The following is a 20,917-nucleotide window of genomic DNA, read 5'->3' on the forward strand; positions in this document are numbered from 1 at the left end:
GGTGCGCCATGTGACGGTTTATCCTCGCCCCGGGACGCTCGTTCTCTCCTCTGTCGGAGAGGATCTTCAGGGGCTGCCTCTAAAAGCAGCTCCTAGACTTTGCAAAGTCCGTGCGTTTCTTGCTAAATAATTTCTGTAAGCGTTTGCTGATGTGCAAATACAGACTTTCCTGCTGAGCCCAACACCGGCGAACGCCGAGCCGGTGACGACAGACGTGCCTTTCCCGTCCGCCCCTTCTCCCTCCCTGAGCCCATCCTCCGCCCGCTTTTATTCCTGGTCCCAAACTCCACACAGCCTTTCCAGACCCGCTTGATTTACAGATTTGAGCTGATTTTCACTTGGAGAACCGGCCATATGTCTGGCAGACACCAGCGACCGTTGGCAGAATTATGGGGTTGATGCTAAACAGATGGGCCTTCTCATCAGATGGGCTGGTTTTTCCACAATGTATGCGAGGAAGAAAGAAACTGCTTGAATGATGCCTTGGTTTCTCCACGAGTGTCAGGATGTAGATGGGTCTTTGTCTGGTCTTTGTTTGCACCGTTGATGTGGCGGGGCCTCGGGCAGCTAGAGGACACTTGGAGACACGGGGAGCTTCGAGGCCCAACTTCTAGGAAGGTCTTAGAGGATCCCCTTTGTCTTTGGAATACAGATATTTGGAATACGTTTCTATTCCAAAAAGAAATTTGCCGTGTACACCTCTTAGCGGGAGTACGTATAAACTGCTTCCTCTGCCATCTACTGCTCCAAATCTGTTCTCTCTCCAGCCCGGGTGTGGTTATGGCTGTCTGGGCAGCAAGGCGTAAACAGGCCTGATCCATCTGTGTAGGAAAAGCTGGCTAAGCAGCTGAATAGAGTTGCTGACTGCAGGACTTCTCAGAGCATTTGTTTCCTATGATAGTATGTGGTGGTCCTTCAGGGAAGGCTTTCAGCATGCACGGTGTTTTCCCACCTGCCTTCAACCGCAGAGCCCCTCCCGTGCCAGGGTTCCATGGAATGTGCATTGGGAAACACTTGTGTCACGCCCCACAGGTGAGCTCTATTTCGGAAAGCCTAGGCTCCTGGGCCAGTCCCACCGCTTACCAGCTGTGTGGCTGTCTAACTTGGGTCCTACCCCTGCCCTCCGACCCCAGCCTCCTCTTCTTAAATGTCAAATGGAGCTGGAAATTCGGTCCCTGTCCCCTGGGGTTGTTCGCTTGGAACAGACATGCTGAAACACTTGGCGGCTCCCCTTGGGCATTCAAAACCGCGTTCTCCTACAATTGAGCATCCCCTCGATGCACGATATTCTGGGGCGACCATTCTCCCTGAAGCCCAGCCAGGCTCTTGTGTTTCTTAGCCCTCGACTGACGAGCAGGACACAGCAGGGAGATACCGTCTGTCTGCGGCGCAGCCGGGAGACGGGGTGCGGCAGCGTGAAGCCTGGACGTTGCTTAGGAATTGAATTATCCCCCGCTGTCGAGGGGTGCAGAGGTGACTCCGGTCGCTGTTGATAACCAGTGACCTGCATTCTGATCCCACGTCTGTTTTCCCACGGCAGGATCCAGCCCCCTCATTCAGGCATGCACTGACTCTCTCCTTCATGTACTCCACACGCCAGGAGCTGTGCTGGGCGCCCAGAGAGGGGTAGAGCCCTGCCTTGGGGACCCCGTGGCCTCTGCACCAGGGAAGCTGTGGAAAGGCACAGCTTCCCACGCAGGGGCTGTGATGGGTTGCAGGTTCTGAGGGGCAGGCTGGAAGAGCAGTAGAGAAAGCCTGCAGGAGTTCTGGGAAGACGGCCATCGGCCCTTACAGGTTCCCCCTTTTGGATACACTCACCCTTCTTCCTGCCTCTGCCGGCCCCCTGCTGACCCCAGTGGCCAGTCCCCGCGTCCACCCCAGCCGTGATGCCGCAGAGTGCCTCCCTCCTTCCTGGATGGTGTCCGGGTGTGGTCCTGCTCCTGCCTGTACTGGTCAGTACCCCCCACATGTCCTGCCCTTCAGCTGTCACTCGAGCGATTTCCAGGAGGAGTCAAAGTCAAACCAGCCATATTTTCACGTCTGGGAGACTTAAAGTCCATTTTGAAAATTTGGTTTAGGAGGTTCAGACCCATCCGGGTGATGGGTCACTTAAAACACCAGCACCTCTTTGTGGACAGACATCAAACCACAGCTTTTGCAGGCTGGACACAAGCGGCGGCCTTTGATGCCAAATGCCGTGACCTTTGTCTGCGCTGCTCTGGTGACGGTCTCAGCTGCAGGCCTGCTTTCATCGCACAGCCCGCACCCCTAACGGGGACGTCATCCTCCCGTCCGTGGGGTCTGACACAGGGCGCAGCGGGCATCCTGACTTCCGATCCTACTCTCTCCTTCGCCGCGTAACCTGCGGAAATGGTTTCCCATCTCTCTGACTCCATTTGTGTCCCTGTGATGGGGACAGTGGAAATGGTGACCTGCTTTCTAGGGGCTTGATAGGAATGGAATGAGCTCCTTCGTGGTAGGGGCTCCGGACAGGGCTTGTCACACAACACAGCAAGTGTCCCAGAGGTGTTGCTGTGGCCCGTCTCTGTTTTCCGGATTCTTCCCCGTGGGTTCACGTCCCGTGTTGATGGCTCTCCCGGCTCGGGTGACGACTCTGTCTCAACAACATCTCTGGGTCCCTCCCTCCTTTGCCGGCCTGCCCCCTCCCCTGCCTGTCCCTTCTCCGAGGGCCCCCGCCTGCAGCCTGGGCCCCGTCTCCGGCCATCCACACCACACTTTTGAGGCCTTTCCAGTGCTCGACCTTAGCGAATGCCCGTCCTCAGGGCTTCAGTCTTGGCCCCACACGACGCTTCTTGGCCGGGCCGCAGCCTCCCCTCTCACTTCCATTCCGGGAACCCCGAGCTCCAGCTGAGGGCTCCCAGATTCAAGTGCACAGACCCACGCTGGGCCGAGAATGGTTACCTTTTCTCTTGCCAGTGTCTTCCCAACTAGAGGATGCCTTTCTTACTTGGAGATCACGTTCTTCCTGTTATGTGCGGCCGGTGGTGCTGGTGGCAGACTCGTGTGGGTGTACTTGCGCATGTCCGTGTGTGTGTGTGTGTGTGTGTCCATGAGCGCACGTGTGTCCGCATGTGTGTGCCCGTGGACACGCATGTGTGTCCGCACGTATATGTGTCTGCGCGTGCGTGTGTCCGTGTATGTGTGGTCCATGTGCATGTATGTGTCCGCACGCGTGTGTCTGCACATGCACATGTATATGTGTGTGTGTGTCGGTGGCTAACTGGCACTGTAGAAAGTTGGCATCTCCATGTGGACCTCGATTTTCTGTGTAGGGATTTTACTGGGCTTCTTTGGAACCTCAGGGATTGCGGACATCAGATCGTGCTTCCCGGCGGTAATTCCCACTGCCCAGATACCACGTCCTGTCGCATGTTGATGGATTTACAAATCCTTGTCAAACTCTGAGGCCCAAATCAAGTATTACCTGGGCCCCCAGTGGCCTCTGATTCTCACTGCCCCCACCCCGGCCCCCAGGCAGGAAGAATCATGTCCTCTGCACGTATCATCCCCAGATTTCTTCCTGGTAATTCCAGCATCTTGGTTTTCTCTGTGGTGGACGGACCAGCGGGGGGAGGGGGAGTGGGGGTCCCCGGGGGGGGTCCCAGCACTGCTTCCTTGTTCATCACAGCTGGCAGGTGCTTGCCTCACAGAAGGCGGTCGCTGAGTATCGAGAGATGGAGTCTTTGGGGCCAGGGAGGCTCCCGGAGGACAGAGGCCCCGCTGTGGTGGTCGGCGTGCCAAGTTCTGACGGGAGCCCGTCGGTGATCTGACGTTCCCTGGTTGTTTCCCTCTTCGTGTCTTCCCCCCTTCCGTGCGCGAGTCCGCTTCCCGCAGAGCGGCCCCGGCCCCGCAGGCTCAGCCCGCAGCGGACGGTTGAGCCTGCGGATGAGTGAGGGCGGCGACCGCGGTGGCGCTGGGATCGCTGGACACGGAGGGCACTGCCTCTCCCCCACGGGGCGGCCCGGGCATCAGCGCGGGGTGGGGGGCTTGCCTCCCGCCGGGTTCTGGGGAAAGGGGAAGGGCAAGAAGAGACACCGGAGGTCGGCGGGTAGAGGATGAGGAAGCGGGAGCTCACTCAGGAGGGGCCGTGGGAGTCGGACGGTCGGGGCCACCACGGCAGTTCCACCTCCCAGAGCTCGCAGTGATCAAGACAGCCACAGCGCCTGTTCATCCCGGTGGGAAGGACTGACGACCACAATCAGTGGGACGCCCCAGGACGACATCCTAGAGCCATCAGAGCAAGCATGGAGGGGATGGCGTGAGTAGAGGCTGGCCTTGGGCCAGGCCGGACCGTTAGCCGGTAGCCCAGTGAGCTCAGTCACGGGGCATCGGCGTCCTTCCCTGCCTTGTTCTAGAACGGCGCTGGGCTACACGTCTGTGGGACCCACTGGGGGGGGAGGTGGGCAGGGCGGGCACCAGGGGCCAGGAGAGGGCCGGCGCTGTCCCGGCTGCGGGCTGGGGCCTGCCCCCTTAGCTCCAGCCGAATCGTGTCAGCGGGGCCGGCCACCCGCCCCATCCCTCCGGGAGCCCCGGGAGGCCCCTGCCTGCTCCGTGGGGGCCTGTTTGACTTCCGCATGCAGCTGTGGGAAACAGTTTCCGTTAATTAACTGCTAATGCTTCCCAGGTGGCAGAGGTGGCCCTGGCGCAGCACCGTGTTCCTCGGAGGCTCGAGGGATCTGCTAACGCGTCTGCACCTCCGGGAGCCTCCCGGCGCGGGGAAGGGCTTCCTCCCGAGCCCCAGGGAGTTGGCATCTGAACTCACAGGCGGGGGACGGGGTCCATGCGCATGGCCACCCCACCCTGCCTGCAGTCTGGGGACACACACGCGGGAACGCGCCCACCCGCCACGTTGGCCCCAGCCGCACCTGCGTGCCCTTGAGTGTGTGGGGGCCACTCTGTGCCCAGGAGGGTGCATGCCCGCCTCTTGCTCCCACGGACCCCCACGCACACGGTCAGCGACACACTGATGCCCCCTCTGCCCTCGAGGTGCTGGTGAAGAATTGCTTCGCTGGATGCTACAGCGTCTCTTCTGAAATTTCTCTCCTTGGGCCAGTCCCTGGGCCTGAGCCCCGCTGGGGGAGGTGGCAGGGCGAGGGCATCCCTCCCGGGGTGCGGGGGAGGGGTGCTGGAGCCTGCTGCCCCCTGGGCTTCGCTCCCTGGTGACAGCAGGGCCCCCGAGGAGTTGCTCAGAGGAAGGTGTCTGTCGTGGCCCAGCATGTGGGATACTTGGTAAATGGAGAGGAAGAGACCTCAGGGGCTCCTTCCGAATTTTGGGTCAGGTTCAAGCCCCTGAGTAGGGCCCCTTCTGTGCTCCGGCTGTGTGTGAGGACCAAGTACGCGCTCCAGCCGCCAGGGACAGAGGTGTGGTGGGGGGAGCAGGGAGTGCAGCGAGCCACGTGGCCGAGCCCCAGGCAAGGACGTGGGAAGGGCAGCGCCCTCCGTTCCCCAGCAAGGCCGCGGGAGGCGCGAGGGTGCCGGGAGGAGATGGGGTCAGCACGTCCACTCCCATCCGTGAGAGACCGAGCCCGGATGTGAGCCCGGATGTGAGCCCGGATCCCCGGTCGTAGCCCCCGTGTTCCGCATGACTGCACCGATGGTTTCCGTAGCACGCCAGAAACGTTACTGCCCGGCGAGGACGATGATAAAGTCACGGGGCAGAGGTTGGCAGAGGTGAGTGGGCAGGGGCGGGGTGAAGACGTGGGAGCTGTCCGGGCTCGGCGGTCGATCTGCTGCTTGTGCTACAGGAGAAGAGAAAGGGCAGGGAACGTGCAGAAAAGTGGTGTGACTAGAATTCTGTTTTTAAAAGGGGTGGGGGGGACTGTGGGAGGGGGCTGGCTAGAACACCCATGGGGGCATCTGGGGGGAGCTGCTGGTGGCCTGGACCGGAGGCCCGGTGATGTGGGTAGCCAGTGGGGTGGGATTTGGGGTCCTATTTGTGGTTTACTCTGTGTGCTGCTCCTTTTTGCTTTGGCTGCTAGGAAGCTCAGAGCCCCACGTGTGCCTTTCTCCTGTGCCGTCGTGGCATCTCTAAGCCTTGGGTGCTATGGTCCTGCCCAGAACTCCCTTCCTCTGGATTTCTGCAACTGCTCCTCTTGTGGGCCCTGTGTTTCTGGTACCCGCCCCCATCTTTTGTGAGCTGTAAACCAAGTGACAACAGCAGTGCACTGTCCCCAGGCGCCTCTCTGGGGATCTTCATCTTCTTCCTCCAACCAGCCTGGAGGCTTGGGGGGACCTGGCCTGTTCTCTTCCCCCTTGTGTCAAGATGCCTGCAGGACAGCAGCCTTCCGGGGCCATGTGGCTCTGGCCACTGCTGTGGGTGGAAAGGAAAAGAGAGAATAGGAATGAACGGCCTCTGGGAAGGGTCTGCTTCCTGCGCCTGGGGGCCTGGAGCGCAGAGCTGGGGAGCCGGTGGTGGGAGGAGTCTGTGACCCAGGCCCTGAGGCTCCTCCCGCTCCCTCCTTCCCTCGCCCACACTTCCTGCGCCCCTCAACTAAGCTGCTTTCTCCCTCAAGTCACCCCTAGGCTTGTTCTTCCACACGGGGTTGCTTTGTCGGCCACCGTGGACACGGTCTCCGCCGTACAGTTAACAGTAACAGCTAGAGAGTGGCCACACACCCTGGTGGCTGGGACGGTCCTGGTTTGTGCCTTTTGTGGTGTCTTCCCCATTTGCGTCCTGCTCTGGGCACAAATTTACAGTCACCCTAGAAGCAGATTAGAGATACGGGGAGGGGGGCTCTGGAATCACACTGCTCAAGGTCACGCCGACCTCCAGCATTTCCTCGCTCTGTGAGTCAGCAGGATGGCTCACGGCTCTGAGCCTCAGTGTGCTCATCTGTACAATGGATAAGAGTCTGTTTCTTACAGATTTACTGTGAGGGGAAGTTGGGTGGTCCGTGACCCGGAACAAGCCCGGACTGACTTCCGCCCCATCATTATTCTCGTGCTCCTTGTATAATATAAACCACCAGGAAAACGTCTACTGGGAGACCCCCCACGCCAGCACGGTACGATAACCAGCGTGTCTGCAGAGTCTTAGAACGTAGACAATGCTATAATGCAGGGTTTGTAACGTGCTCTCAGTGAACTTTGTGCTGAATGTGTTTACCTGAGTTTCCGGTCTCTGTGGTCACCCTGGATCTTCCTTTCAATACAAGGCATCTGGGATGTTGATTATCTTTATTTTACAGACATGGAAACTGAGGCCAAAGTTGCAGGTGCCTTGCCAGGAGCCTTGGGCTGCTGATAGGTGTCAGACCTCTGGGATCGTCTGACTGCCGCTCTCCGGGGGTCGCGTGTCCCTGGGGCCCCTGTCACGTGGGGCACGGGGCTAGATCTGACGGCGACCAGCCTGTCACAGGGCCTGGCCCCTCTGGGGGTCTCCTTCTGCTGACAGCCCTCCCGAGACCCCTCATTCCAGCCCTGCTCTGCCGGGAACCTCGGGTCCCTCGGGGCTTCTTGGCTCCATGTAAGCCCCCCGCCCTGTCTGTGGGGAGCAGCGTGTGTGCTGGGCAACATGTGTGTGCACATGTGTGGGTGTGCACACATCTGCACGAGTGTCCTGGCCAGGTTCGGGCACGTGTGCCAGCAGCCACACCGGGGAGCACGGACAGGTGTGTGAACGTGCGCCCAAAGGACACGGAATGGTTGAAACTTGGGCATGTGGAGCCTCGTCACTGCCGGAAGAAAGGTCCTTTCCCTGTGCCAGGAGGGCTTTGGGGCAACTGAAGCTTCTTTCTCCATCCGCTTGGGCGCTGGCCTGAGCGCGGCCTTCGCCACACCCGGTGGACAGGGTCCGGTGGGCCGTGGGGGCAGCGCAGGTTGCTCTCACGCGGCTCTCTGATTACTCCGTCTTGTCCGCTGCGTTGTTCTCCGTTCTAACGAACCTTCTTTCTTCGAACGTGAACACATCCTAAACTCCTGAAGGGCCAGTCGTGAAGCTCATATCTTCCTCTCTCCCAGGCCCCCAGTAGTGCATGTCCCCTGTGGCTTGAGGGCCCCGCAGACGTGTTCCGCGCAGCTGTGTTCTCCGCATGACCGCCTCATGCACGTTGCTGGCGTGTGCTGTGTGACTCTGCGTGTGATTTCTTGACTTAGCAATCGACCGTGGCCTGGTTGCCTCTCTGCTTTCTTTCCTTCCATGTTCATACATGGGTGGCCGAGGGGAGGGATGATCAGTGACTTAGCACTGGCCTGTCGATAATACCAGTCTTGGCACCACGAGCGTCCTTGGATGTCCATCTCTGTGTGTCCCACAGAGTGTGAAAACAGCGTAGTTTTCTGAACCAGGATCCAAAGGAGAGCTACTTTCCTTGGCCTGTTCATGGACCAGCTCCTTCCATGGCTCTCCAGTGAGGACCATGGCCAGGCCTCTGCTGAGGGTCAAGGCAGAGAGCTGACAGCAGAGCGGGAGGGCAGGCACCCAGGGACCATTGCGACTCCTCGATGCTGGCACAAGTAGCTTCAGGAGCAGAAAGCAAAGCTCTGCACCTTGTGTGGGGCGGGAGAAGGTGCAGCCTTGTAGAGAAAGTCAGAATTAGCAGAGTGGCTGAAGTTGATAGGGCAAAGAAGACCAGAAGAGCAGCACAGGTGGAGGGCATAGCATGAGCAAAGGTCCTGGGGTGGGAGAGATTTCACGGGGAATTGGAGAAGTCTTCAAACTGCTGTGGCCAAGTGCAAACTTGGGGGAGGGCTTCTGGCAGGCCACAGAAGGGTTCCAGTGGGAAGGTTTCCCTAGAAGGGGCGCAGAAATTCAGGCGCTGGTATGTGCCACCTGTGGGTACTCACCCATGACAATGAGCCCCAGGCTTTGTAGAGTTACTAGTGGCCCCTTGGGTGAGGGAAGTCACCTCAGCAAACCCCCCCCCCAAGGAGCCATGTAGGGCTGGTAATCACTTGAGCTCCTCCTTGGTGTTCCCCTCCAGATGAGATGGACCAGGCCCCCCCAGCGCGCTCCGAGTATCTGGTCTCAGGGATCCGAACCCCCCCGGTGAGGAGGAACAGCAGACTGGCCACCCTGGGCAGGATCTTCAAGCCCTGGAAATGGAGGAAGAAGAAAAACGAAAAGCTGAAGCAGACGACGTCCGGTGAGTGTGGGGGAGAGGGCGCGAGGGCCCCGGTTGCCGTGTCTCTGTGCTGACGTTGCCTCCCAGCCGCCAGGGGAGCGCGGGCTGAGCTCTGTGGGCCCCAACGGCGGGAGCTGCTCAGCCTTGCCGGGTCACCTCCTGGCTGGGGTGGGTCAGCCCCGGGCACACCTGGGACCCCCCCACCGCCCAGACTCCCGGGGCACACAAGTCACTGGCAGTCCCGGAGTCCCTGCACCGGGGCAGGGAGGCTGGCTTGGGACAAGGGCCCTTGCTGACCACGCTCTGACCACACTGGGGCCTGCCCTCCCTAGGAGGCCTCTGGGTGACTGGGAGGGTCGAGGCCCTCATCCTGGCTCTTACTGGAAACCAGAGCCAGCTGCTCGGCTCCTCCGCTCTTCCTGCAGAGAGGCTGGCTCTCGGGCCCTCCCCCCAACGCCTCCCTGCCGAGGGCCCGGCAACTTCCTTCCCTCACTCAGCGGGCGGCATCCTCACTCACACCCTGCCGGGCCCGGCTCTGTGGGACGTTGGGTTGCGCCGGGTTGTACCGTTGCTCCTGCCCCCTAGCGTCCACAGCAGGAACTGTGGCCGGGGCACTGGACCACGGAGGACAATGACACAGCTGGCGGTGATAGCAAGTAAAGTGACCAAGTAAACACAGAGGACCAGCCCACAGGCCGGTGCCCGTCCCGGGACGCCACCCACCTCGGGAAGGGGCCCCCGGCTCCAAGGGAGAAGCCCAGCCCAGGGTCCGGCAACCAGCTGGCCACAGGCTGGGGTGACCCCTGGCAGCCTGGCTCAGGTCTGATTCCTGGATAACGGGGTGTCCTTGGTGAAGGGGAGGGAGGTCAGTGTCCTGAGGAGCAAACCCCGGGGGGGACGGCATCTCAGCTCCCGCCAGGGCTCCCTGCTGAGCACGTGCTTGTTAGCTATGGCTGGAAACCATTAACAAGGGAGCTGTGCATGTGGGATTAGTCAGGGCCTTGGGGACCAGCCCGGGAAGGGCTGGTCTCCGGCTTCTGTCTCTAGCCGTCCCCGGGGCCCCGGTCTCCTTCCCCTCCTTGGAGCCTTGCAGATTCCAGAGCATCTAGTGGAGCCCTGCAGATTCCAGAGCATCTAGGACACGGAGACAGAGCCCATGGGGGTGGGGGGAGCTGCCGAGAGCATCAGGCCCTCTGCTCACACTTGTTACACAGATTATTTCTTAACTCCCCGAGAGGCTGATTGAGCAGTCTTCCTTGCTGAGAATGAAGGCAGCGCGGGGTTCCTGCAGGAGTCCTGACTGCCTGCTGTGTGCTGGGCACCAAGTAGATGGGGGGCCTGAGCACTCAGCGCTTTCTGCCCAGTGGGGAGGGGCAACAGGCCGGCGGGCATGAGCTCCAGCCCTAGAGAGGTCACAGGCCCCCGGTGGGGCCCCGGAGGACCTGAGCAGGTGCTGGGAGGAGGTGCGGTGGGCTGGGCCTCGTTTGGGGCTGGATGATCTGAGCAGCCTCAGGAGGAGGCACCGTTGAGCTGAGGCATGATTGGCTCCTTGAGAAAAGCAGGGAACAGCATTGTAGCAGAGGCAATAGCTCATGCAAAGGTACTGAGCTGGGGAAGGCACAGGGGACCAGAACACGGTGACCTCTGTGACCTCGGGAGCCCCTGATGTGCTCTGGGCTGTAGAATTGGAGGTTTGAACTGCGCAGTCTGTGGGCTCCACACCCTGAGCCCCATGCTGCGGGGGACTGACAGGCTGTGGGATCCCCGCAGGTGGGCTGAGGTCTGCAAGTAAACACCTGTGGGGTCCTCACCTGGGGGCCTGCAGCCAGCATTTGGAAAACTGGGGATCAGGGCTGCCTTTCGTTTATTCTAAACCATTCTTCCCCGCGAGCGTGGGGGGTTATTTCCGTGTGTTCAGTATATTACTGACCTCACAGGCGTTGCTGGCTAGCATGACGTACATCTAAAGGTGATTTAGAGACAGACACGCCCACAGTGGCCTGGGAAGGGCGAGCAGGGGCAGCACGTCAAGGGCGGCTCCCAGAGGCTGTGGTCTGGGATGTGGGCCCTGAGCTGGAATGTGCTCTGGGCAGTCCCCTGAGATGGGGACAGCAGACCCTCGCAGCGGCCTCTTTGGGTCACTGGGAGGCTCAGGAGTCAGGGCGGGTGACGTCCCCATGTGGGGGTCAGGCCCCCAGACCAGGGGTCCCTCAGGTCTTCACCTCACCCCGGTTCTGCTCACCCCCATCTGCTGGTCTGGATGGCAGGCGCTCTGTGTACACCTCCCAAAGCCAGGGCTCAATTTCTCATTTTTGTGCCTATTTCCGGCATCTGGAGGTTGGACTAAGAAAGGACATGATGTTCCCTTGGCCCGAAAATGTCTTTTTCCCAACATTAGGGTCTTCCTGTTCATGCTCAGCTCTCAGCGTGAACACCCGCAGGGAAGCCAGCCCCGATGCTCAGCCCAGCCAGGGCTTCCCAGACCCCATCCCTGTCCCTCGGGTTCTGGGTCATTCCGCTTGCTCATTTGTAGATGTTCATTGGCTGGTGTCCCCAGGTACGAGCCGCACCTGTCTTGCTGCCCTATGCCTGCCACAGTAGGTGCTCGGTAGGCGCTTGACTAGCTCTGGTCATTAGAACAGCCCCGTTATTCCTGCCGGCTCCCTCCTAGAGCCTCCTGGAGCCCTGGGCAGGGGGCGGGGGGCTGCATTGGTTCTTCTTCCCAGGGACTCCCCAGTGCATGCTCAGCACTTAGCACATCGTAGATGCTCAGTAAGTATTTCTAAATCCATAACTTCATTGCCATCACCTGTTTGTCCTCTGCTGCTAGTCTTCAAGCTCTGATGGGAGGGGCTGGCTCTGTTCCATGTCCCCCACTGCCGCCCTCACCAGGCAGAGCGCTTGCACGCGTGGGGGACCTCACGCCCTCTGTGATCACGGTTCACAGCTGCAGTTGGCATCTTTCCAAGAAAGGGTTTGAGGAATTGCATGGGGTCGTATTCGAAACCGAGTTCTTTTGTAGGCAAATCGTTTCCTGGGCAGAGAAAGGAGATTGTCCAGCAGAGCGATCCCCCTGCCCCAAGTCTGGGGCATCTGTGCGATGCTCAGCAGAGTGCATAGTCGGAAAGCTTGGGGTTCCTGGACAAGGCCCCTGCCAGTGGCCCCTGACCCTGCAGTCCCCTGCTGTAAACGGGAAGCGCAGGCGGGCCCCGTGGTGACTCACTGGCACGTTTGTGTGTTGTGCAGCGCTGGAGAAGAAGATGGCCGGCAGGCAAGGCCGGGAGGAGCTCATCAAGAAGGGTCTGCTGGAGATGATGGAGCGGGGTAAGTGGGGCCCGGAGGCCCGGCGGAGGCGGAACGGCTATCGGGGCGCCCAGAGCCCGGGTGCAGGGGCTGGGCCCCAGCGGGGCCTCCCCAGGGGTCGTTCCCTGTCAGGCCCGTCCTGAGGTCCAGGCCTCCTCTGCACTGGGCACGGAGCTGAGAGTCGTCCTCTGCCGGGCGGTGCGGCAGGCTGGCCCTCCTTCCTGCTTCCCCCGAGCTGGTGGCGTTGGCTTTCGTTTCGAGTTCCGTCAGGATCCCCGACTCGGGCAGGTGGTTCTGACTCACGCGGCCCTCTCGTACCCTGTCACCCTTGGGAAGCATCGACGGTGTCCTGCACGCGGACCCGTCCCATTCCTTCCCTACGCCCCCAGCCCCCGCACTGGTGCTTACCCCACGCTGCAGATGAGGAACGTGAGGGTCTGGGGTGGCTTGCTCCGGGGTCACGCAGCTCAGGGCCCGGACACCGTCCACACCTCTCCGGAGGTCTCCCCATGGGGCGTGTGCTTGCTGGCCGATTGTTCACAATGTTCTGGAGCTCCCGCCTGTTCTCGAGCGCTCGGGGGTGACGAGCCACAGGGCTCGGGTCCTCACGCACACCTTCCGTGCTTGGTCCTTCACGGAAACTCAGGTGTCTGCAGACCTCGCCGCGGCCGGGAGCCCCCGCGTCCCAACGGGGGTCCTGGCTGCGTGCAGTCAGCTCCCCGAGGCTGTGCGGGCACGTGGAGCTCCCAGCATCGGGACTGGGAAGGGGCCTCAGGAAGCGGGGGGTCCCGGTGCGAGCGGGCTCGGCCTCTGCCTCATTCCTCCTCTTCAGCTGCAGAGGGACGGGTTTTCATGATGCCACGTTCCTGGGAAATCTGCCCCCGAAATCGCTCCCTCCAGGGGATGGAACTTCACGCGTGAGTGGGGTGCTTGGTCCCGGGTGCTGTGGCGCTCAGGTGTTGAATGTCTGACCCTCAGATTTGGGGGACTGTCGCTGCTGATGGACGTGTGGGCTGTTTGAGTCAGAATGAGACAACGCAGCTCTAAAGCCCGCATTTTGAGTACGTCGCCGGCAGACCTTCCTGCGGACTCTGGGGAAGGGAAGGGCAGGGAGGGTGAGAACAGCCCTGCCGCGGCTCACCTTTCACCGCAGGAGGTGTTTGGTCAGTGGATGGAGAGGGAGCCGGGGTGTGGGTTGGATTCCTGTCAGAGAAGCAAGGGGAGCCTTGCAGAGGAGGGCTGTGCTTTTCCTCAACTCTGAGCCTTGTTAAAAGATGTCGTCTGAAGGATGGACAGGCCACATGGAGCCCGCAGTGTCCGGCCTCGGCTCCCGGCGTGTCATTTGCCAACCCCCCAGGCTCGATCCCACTGTGTCCCGCTGAGTGATTATGAGTCGGGAGCCAGGTGGGTCCAACACCCAGTGTGTCCTTCCTGGGGGGTTGGAAATGCGCTCCTGGACGGATGCCGCGGTCAGTAACCCCACAGGCCAACAGAAAGTCACAGCCCAGCTGTGTCACACCCAGAGAACAAGACGCGTGGCCCTGACCCCACCCGGGGGGCAGGGTGTGATGTCTCAGTGGGACCCCAGGACATCAGAAAGGGCTCCGGAACCCACTGGTCATTACCGCCACCTGGGGACGCCCCCGCGAGCGGCTCTGGGCTGGGACGCAGGCACCTGTACTTCATAAGCCCCCCAGCTGCCTCGGGCGGGGGCCACCAGGGCTGAGAAGCGGAGAGCTGGAGAGCGCAGGGTGGGGGCGGGGCCCATCTTCCAGCCCCCGGCAGCAGCGGCAGCAGCGGGAGCAGGGCCCATCGTGGAAGGGGAGCAGGGGTGAGGTGCAGGGCGGAAGGGGAGCAGGGGTGAGGTACAGGGAGGTTGGAGGGGGGGGCAGGTCCCACAGAGCCTGGCCTCTTCCCTGCACTCCTGGTGGGTGCTACGCCCAGGGCCAAGCAGGGTGCGGGTCTGCAGTGTCTTCCCTGCTAAGCCTGTTAGCAGGGTGGTAGGGGTGCTTCCGGGAAGGGGCCTGGGGTCAGGGAGAGGAGGGGGACGTGCTCTTGTTCTGTGAGCCTCTGTCCTGCATGTGCCCTCCCCGGAGTGGCAGGGACAGCGAATCCGGGGCCGTAGGGGGCAGCAGCCCCCTTGGCTGAATACCAGCCCGCACTGGTGTTTCTGCCCCGTGGGTGCTCAGGAAACGCCTTCTGCCCTGGGGGCGGAGGCCGGCCCTGGCTTGTCCCAGTGTTTCCGCTGGTGGCTAAGAATCCCTGGTCGGGCTATGGGCCCCTCCGCCTCTGCGCTGGGAGTGGAGCAGTGAGCCCCTCCGCTCTGCTGGCCTGTGTCTGGGGTAGGGGTGGGGCGTGATTCCCCATCCCGGGTCTGGATGAAGGACGCCTCAGTGGCCACCACCTGGGCTCGGCCAGGCCTGTGCCTGCAGCTCCCCGGCGGGGAGGGGGCGCTGACCACGGGCTTGGCCAGGGACGCTGCGGAGGTGCCCCAGACCTCACACTTGAGCTTCCGTGGCCAGAACGAACCCACACCCAGCTCGCACCTCCTACCTGGCACCTGGGAGTTGGCCCACAAAGCAGTCAGCAGCAGGATGGTGCCCCCAGGCAGCGGGGGAGCCCAGGGGGCGAGCCTGTGTCCCTCTCTGGGGCTGTTGTCTTCTGATCCTAGAAGCCCGAGCATTACATCAACCAGCCTGACCCACCCCTCTTGTTCCGAATCGCCTGGTGGTCTGTCGGAAGCTGGGAGGGACCCGTGGCTGCTGTTAAACACACGGGGGGTGGACCAGGCATGGGTGGGGGGGAAGGACGTGACCCCCTCCCCCGCGCCTGTCTTCCCTGCTTTGGTCACACTCCTCTGACTCCTCAGTGATGGGTGGGGTCCGGCCAGCCCCCCACAGGCTCCTCCATTCCGTCCCTTGCCCGAAGGCAGCCAGTAAGGGGCCTGCATGCTCCTCCATCTTCATGCATGTGTGCACTTGGCTTTCTCCTAACTGAAGGAATTTCGTCCTCGACCACGGGAGAGGAGATGGTTGTCTCCCCGGTGCTGTGTTCGGGGACCTGGGAGGCACGAGGTTTCCTTCCTTGGCGGGGATGGGGGGGATTGGGCAGTGACAAATCACATGTGTGTGGTTCTGTGTGGCAGGGACGCCGGGGGCAACATGTGCATGCGCGCGTGTGTGTTTGTGTGTGTGTGCACGCGCGCGTGTGTGTGTGTGTGTGTCTGCGGGTGACGGTCCCGGGCGCCGTGGCTGCTCCGTGTAACACAGGTGCTCCCCTGGGTGCCCCCGCAGCACTCGGGGTCGGGTGGGCATCTGACAGAACGGGCTGGGAGGGAGCGCTGGCTGAACAGTGAGGCCCAGGGGACAGCCACCCACAACTCCCCCCCGCCCCGGCTGGCGTTCCTTAGCAACGGCCCTGCCAGCAGCGCTATTTTGGGAACTGTAACTTTTCATTGAACAGGATTGTGAACGGGAGCTCTGAGCACCGTCCAGAAGAGTCCTACAGGTGCCCCAAGCTGGGCGCACGTGGGGGATGCTGCCACGGCCTGTCTGCTAGAGACCACCGGGCCGGTGGCAGGTGCGGACACGTGGGCCTTCCTGATTCAACGTTCTGACCGCTGTCTGGTTGGTGATGATGACGGTGGGGTGGGGGGCGGTCACTGGCACAAACCGCAGTGTCGTCACCGGCAGGAGGTGGCCTGTCCTTCAGAAGACCAGGAGTCCGCCTCTCTAAACGCCGGGTTCCAGCCTTGCCTGGCAAAGGTGTGCTGTCGTCAGACTCGGTGCTTGCGGGGTGCCCTTGCTGGGCCTCTGGCGGGGCACAGCGTGCCATCCGCGCCGGCCGGCCTCTGTGCCGCGGACCCTGTAAGCTGAGGGCAGAGCCCGTCCTGGCCGTGTGTCGATGACGTGGAAACCGGCCCGGAGCAAGGGAGGGGAGGAAGCCCGGTTTTGGGCTTGAGCTCTGTGACCTTTCATCCTGTCCCCCGCTGTGTTCTCCCAGCGGCGTCTGCATCTTCCCCTGGGTCGGCGTTGGTCGGTGAACTCTGGCTGCTAGTCGACAGGCCAGACCTGGCCCAGGACCAGGTTTTGGAAGGACCTTGGGCTGCGTCAAGGTTTTTAAACTTAAAGCGCTTTCTGTAAAAATAAAAAAATAAAAAATTGAAGACTTTCAATTTTGGGACCAGATGGCATGTGGGCCACAAAGTCTAAAATACTAGCCTTCCGCTCTTCTTTTGGGAAAGGTTGCTGAGCCGTCACCCGGACCCTCTGGTCGGGGACACAGCTGCGGAGAGGAGCCCTTCCCCGCTGCACATCTCCAGACTTGGGCCTGGCTGACATTTCTGCCCTTCCCGGGGAGAGGGCTGTGGCCTCGGGGGCAGGAGGTGCTGGGCCATGGCGGCCACTCCCGTCCCTGCTGGGTCACGTGCGCGGGCTGGGCCCACGTCCTGGGGGCAGCGAGGGCTCTGCGGGGGAGCCCGTTGCTCTCACCTGGGCGCCTGCCCCCAGCCTGGGCCCCGGACTGTCCGTCCTTCAGCGTCATCAGCGGCAGTTAGGGTCGTGGCAGGCACATGGCGTCTTTTCTGCGGGGGTGCTTTGTAGACGCACCCACTTACTCCCCACACGGGTGCCGTGAAGCCCGCAGTGACGTCATTCTCTCCTCTTTTCCGAGGTGAGGAAGTGGAGGCCGGAGAGGCCTGCCATGGGTTGGGACGCGTGGGGAGCGAGACCGTCTCCTTCTTGGGCCACTCTGGGGGTAAGAGGGACATTGTTGGAGGCCCAGAAGGCAGCGGGGGGGGTGAAGGGAGCGCTGATCTGAGGTCGGCACCTGCCCCAGGCCCCACAGTGATGGGAGGCAGTGGTCCCAGGCCAAAGGCTCGTGACCCTGCAGCGCCGATCTGCGCGGGGTGGCCTCGTGCACACCATGTGGCATCTGGGGGGGCATGCGGGGTTCCATGCCCAGTCTGCTCTGCATCTCGGAAGTGGTTATGGTTTGCTGGCTGTGTCTAAGCCCGGACCTGCCATCTGGTGGCCGTGGGACTGGACGCGTTGTGTCCCTGAGCACCACGTCCTTCTTGTTAAGTCGGGGGCTGGAGGTGAACGATCCCTCCCAGGCCAGACCCTCAAGGACTCCAGCCACGGCGCCCAAGCAAGGGGAGGCACGGAGCCCCCCCTTCAGTCCTCCCGGAAGCCTGGGTCGTATCTTCGGAGGCCTCCCGTCTGCACTTACCGACTCCCTGCTCTGACCCGCTTCAGCCTTGGGCTTCCAGTGCCTCCGCGTGAGCCAGCCGGGGGCAGGGATCGACTCTTACTCCCCGCCGCCTTCCTGGGGTGGATGCAGGCCTGGGCGTACCGTGGGTGACAGCGGTTTGTGTGTGAGGGGACCGATGTGAAACAGTGGCACAGAAGTGGACTGGTTACCTATAGCCACGAGAATGTTCTGTAACCCCCGTAGCCCCTCAGGGCAGACAGCTGCCCATCCCATCTGGGGCCGGTCTCTGCTGGCTGGACGGGAGCAGCCCTGTTTTGTACATCTGCCTTTTGTCCCTAGCCCGCTGGCCCGGTGCGTCCCGGCAGCGAGGACAGGCGGGGGCTCGATTGTGGGGGTGTGCGAATGCTTCTGAAGTCACTGCTGCTTCAAGGCCTCGTTGGCCAAAGCAAACCAGAGGGTAGAGGCCAGCATGGGAATGGGGGGCACCGCGGGGGTGCCGATGTGGGTGGGGCTATGGCCAGTCTCCCACAGGCAGGTAGTGGGCAGAGGCTGGGGGGCTGGGGGTGCGGCAGTGCCTGGGCCTCCTTAGGAAGCCCAGATGTGGAGAGGGAGTCCGGGGAGGTGTGGGGAAGAGACGGGGTACCATGCCGGGGCCTGGGGTGTCACTCTTCCCAGGAAGGCCCCTTGCACGATTGAAGGCACATAGGGAGAGAGATGGGGGCTCGGCTGATGGCTGGATTTCCTTGCAGATGCTGAAAGCAAAGCCTGCAGCCCCGATGGAGGGCCCCGGGCCGCACAGAGCGAACCCTCCACCCCCAAGCAGGAGACGCTGACTTCCGATGAAGCCCCGCCCGGAAGTCCTCTGGCCACGGGGACAGACCCCTCATCCCTGGACGAGCCGCTGTCTTTGGACTCCCATTGTGACGACACAGGTACTGGCCACGACCGTGCCGGGCCAAGCTGCTGTGGGGACGGCCGTTGGCCCGGGGAGGCCCCCTGGGGTAGCATTCTCGGCCGCTGTGGTTGGGTTTCAACACTCGCCAGAGCATTTTCCGCTCCTGGTCTTGGCGAGCCTGGCACAGTCAGCAGGTTGTAGGTGCCTGGAGACGTTCACAGGGGCGTCCCCGTTTCATTCGTCCTGGGACAGGGTTGCATGCCCCTGCGAACTTCCGAACGGGAAAATTCTCTCCAAGGGAGCCAGGGCCCAGTGGGAGCACCTTAGTGGAGCCCCAGGCTGTGGGGCAGGTTGAGGAAGAGGGACCTCCCTCGTGGCCCAAAGCCTCCGCAGGGGCTGCCTCCCCGGCAGCGCCCGTCGCCCGTGCCTGCCACACAGCGCCCGGGGCCTGGGGGTGCTGCTGGGGTGCCGGATGCTTCTCTCAGCTCTCGTCTCCGTGGGGCGTGCTGGGGGTGCTGCTTGGAGCCCCCTTCTAGCCTCCAAGAGGTGGGAAAGGCGGTGGTTCCTATTCAGGGTTGTTTGGAGGTAAGAGGAGTCGCCTCGGGTCTTCGCTGGGGCCGGTGGGCCGCCAGGCGCGGCTGAGGGAGCAGGTGGGGAGGAATGGGCGGTGGAGTGGCCACCCGACGCGAGCCCATGCAGGAGCCCCTGGTGCTTTGAAACTCCCAGCGCTCTTCTTCGGACCCGGGAGCGGAGTTTTTTATGGAAAAATGTGTTGGGCGGGAGTGGGGGGGGCTTTTCCCCCGTGACATTGGCAGCTATGAACGCGTCAGGCCTGGTCTCTACCCGTGCGGGAAGCTGGAAGTCCAGGCTGCGTGGACGGGCCGCCGGGTTCTCAGGCTTCAGAGGCGGGTGGGCGTCTCTTCCCTGTGGCCTTCCTCTGCCACCAGAGCCCTGCGTTTCCCCAATGGCCCTGGCCAGCGGAACCCCTCGAGGGTCGGCGGACCCCAGCCAAGAGCTCTGCTCTGCCTTTCCTGGGGGTGCCTGTGTCTCTCTCTGGTTCCACCCCAGCCTGGGGATGTTGTAGGAGTTTGGGGTCTGAAGGGTTGTGACCTTTGGGACTGTCCCGGGGTCCCCAGGCCTCAGACTCCATCCGAGGGGTGGCTGGCGAGCCCCGCCCTTGGCCACAGAGCCTCGCTCTGTCGGGGTACTGCTCCTGGTTCCCTGCTGGGGCGGGGCTCCTCTGCGGCCGGTTCTTTGCACCCGGTCCCTCAGCACCCGCCAACCTCGCTGCTTCCTTTCTCTGTGCGCTTGGTTTAGAGATGGGGTTCTTAAGAGCAGGGTTGGTCTGTGGAGAGCACAGATTCGTATTAAGGACTTTCTTCCAAGTAGGATGTGTTGTCGGTCGGGGCTCATAATGGCAAACATATCTGGGTCCCGTCCTCACCCGACCCCGCGCCATGGGAGGAGGTGAGCAAACCTGCAGACCCCCTTGAGCGAAGTCCATGACCGTGGGTGTGCCCGCGGGGCTCCTCCCTGAGCCTGGGAGCTGGGGATGAAAAGGCATTGGTCGGGCAGAGGGGGCAGGAAAGAGCATCCCTGAGCTGGGGAGGAACCTTGCAGAGACCGGAAACAGGGTCCGCAAGCTGCTTCTGCACGAGGCCACGGAAGTGTCTGTCCCCTTTGTGTCAGGTTCCTGATGAAACCACTTCCCTCCTCCGTGTAGCCCAGGAGCAGCCACAGAAGACTTGCGAACGAAGGCACAGGCTCTGCCCGCAAGCCTTCCCTCCAGAAGCAGCCCCCAGGCTGAGTTTCAGGGGCTGCAGTTAGCCGGGGAGCAGGGCAGACCATGGCACTTCCATGGAACGCAGTGTCGGTGCGTGTGGTCAGAGCCAGGATAGGATGGAGAGAGAGGCTGAAGGCGGTTGGAACCGAGGGGATGGAGAGGGAGGTGGGGGCCCAGGGGATTTGCCCTGTGGGAGGGCACCAGGCTGCAGGGCAGGCCAGCACCTGGGGAGCGAGCGAGACCACCGTCTCTGGTCAGTGTGGGGCCTCCTCCAGCCACTGGACTCCCCCATTCCTGCCCTCCGTGGGGTCCTGAGTCCCTGGGGCAGGAGAGAGAGTTTATGCAGTTGATACCGGGAGAAGCGCTAGAAAACTCAGCAGTGATGTTTGCTCTCGGTTAGCACGAGGCGAATGGGTTTCTCGTGGAGGGTAGTGAAAGGTTTGTGTCCTAATAGAGAAGTTAAAATGAAAAGTGTAAGTTCATGTAGCAGAAAATGCAGCAAACCAAAGTACAGAACATGGAGAAAAGTCTGAAATGTCTGAAGGGGGCAGGTTGTATGCAGGGCTCTGTTCTAAGCACTACGGACGCACCAGCTCGTGTAACCTGGGGATGGAGTTAGGGAACTCAGCAACGTGCTTGATT

The 20,917-nt window shown here is 61.8% G+C and overlaps 1 protein-coding gene across 3 annotated transcripts in view; it reads left to right on the forward strand.

Annotated features, from left to right (window-relative positions):
• PHACTR3 (phosphatase and actin regulator 3) overlaps nt 1-20,917 on the forward strand; it is a 221,463-nt gene that overhangs the window by 125,046 nt on the left and 75,500 nt on the right. For 2 of the 3 annotated variants that reach the window (XM_045070476.1, XM_004759959.3), the window contains exons 2-4: nt 8,943-9,104; nt 12,330-12,407; nt 18,347-18,529. In XM_045070476.1, the coding sequence (XP_044926411.1) occupies nt 8,943-9,104; nt 12,330-12,407; nt 18,347-18,529 (423 nt within the window). Of the gene's footprint in view, nt 1-5,929; nt 7,026-8,942; nt 9,105-12,329; nt 12,408-18,346; nt 18,530-20,917 lie in introns of those variants that run through there. The other variant, XM_004759960.3, reaches the window with a different exon arrangement.

The sequence above is a fragment of the Mustela putorius genome, unplaced genomic scaffold (genome assembly GCF_011764305.1).
Source record: "Mustela putorius furo isolate JIRA1106 unplaced genomic scaffold, ASM1176430v1.1 tig00003972_pilon_pilon_pilon, whole genome shotgun sequence".
In the NCBI taxonomy this organism is placed as follows: Eukaryota; Metazoa; Chordata; class Mammalia; order Carnivora; family Mustelidae; genus Mustela; species Mustela putorius.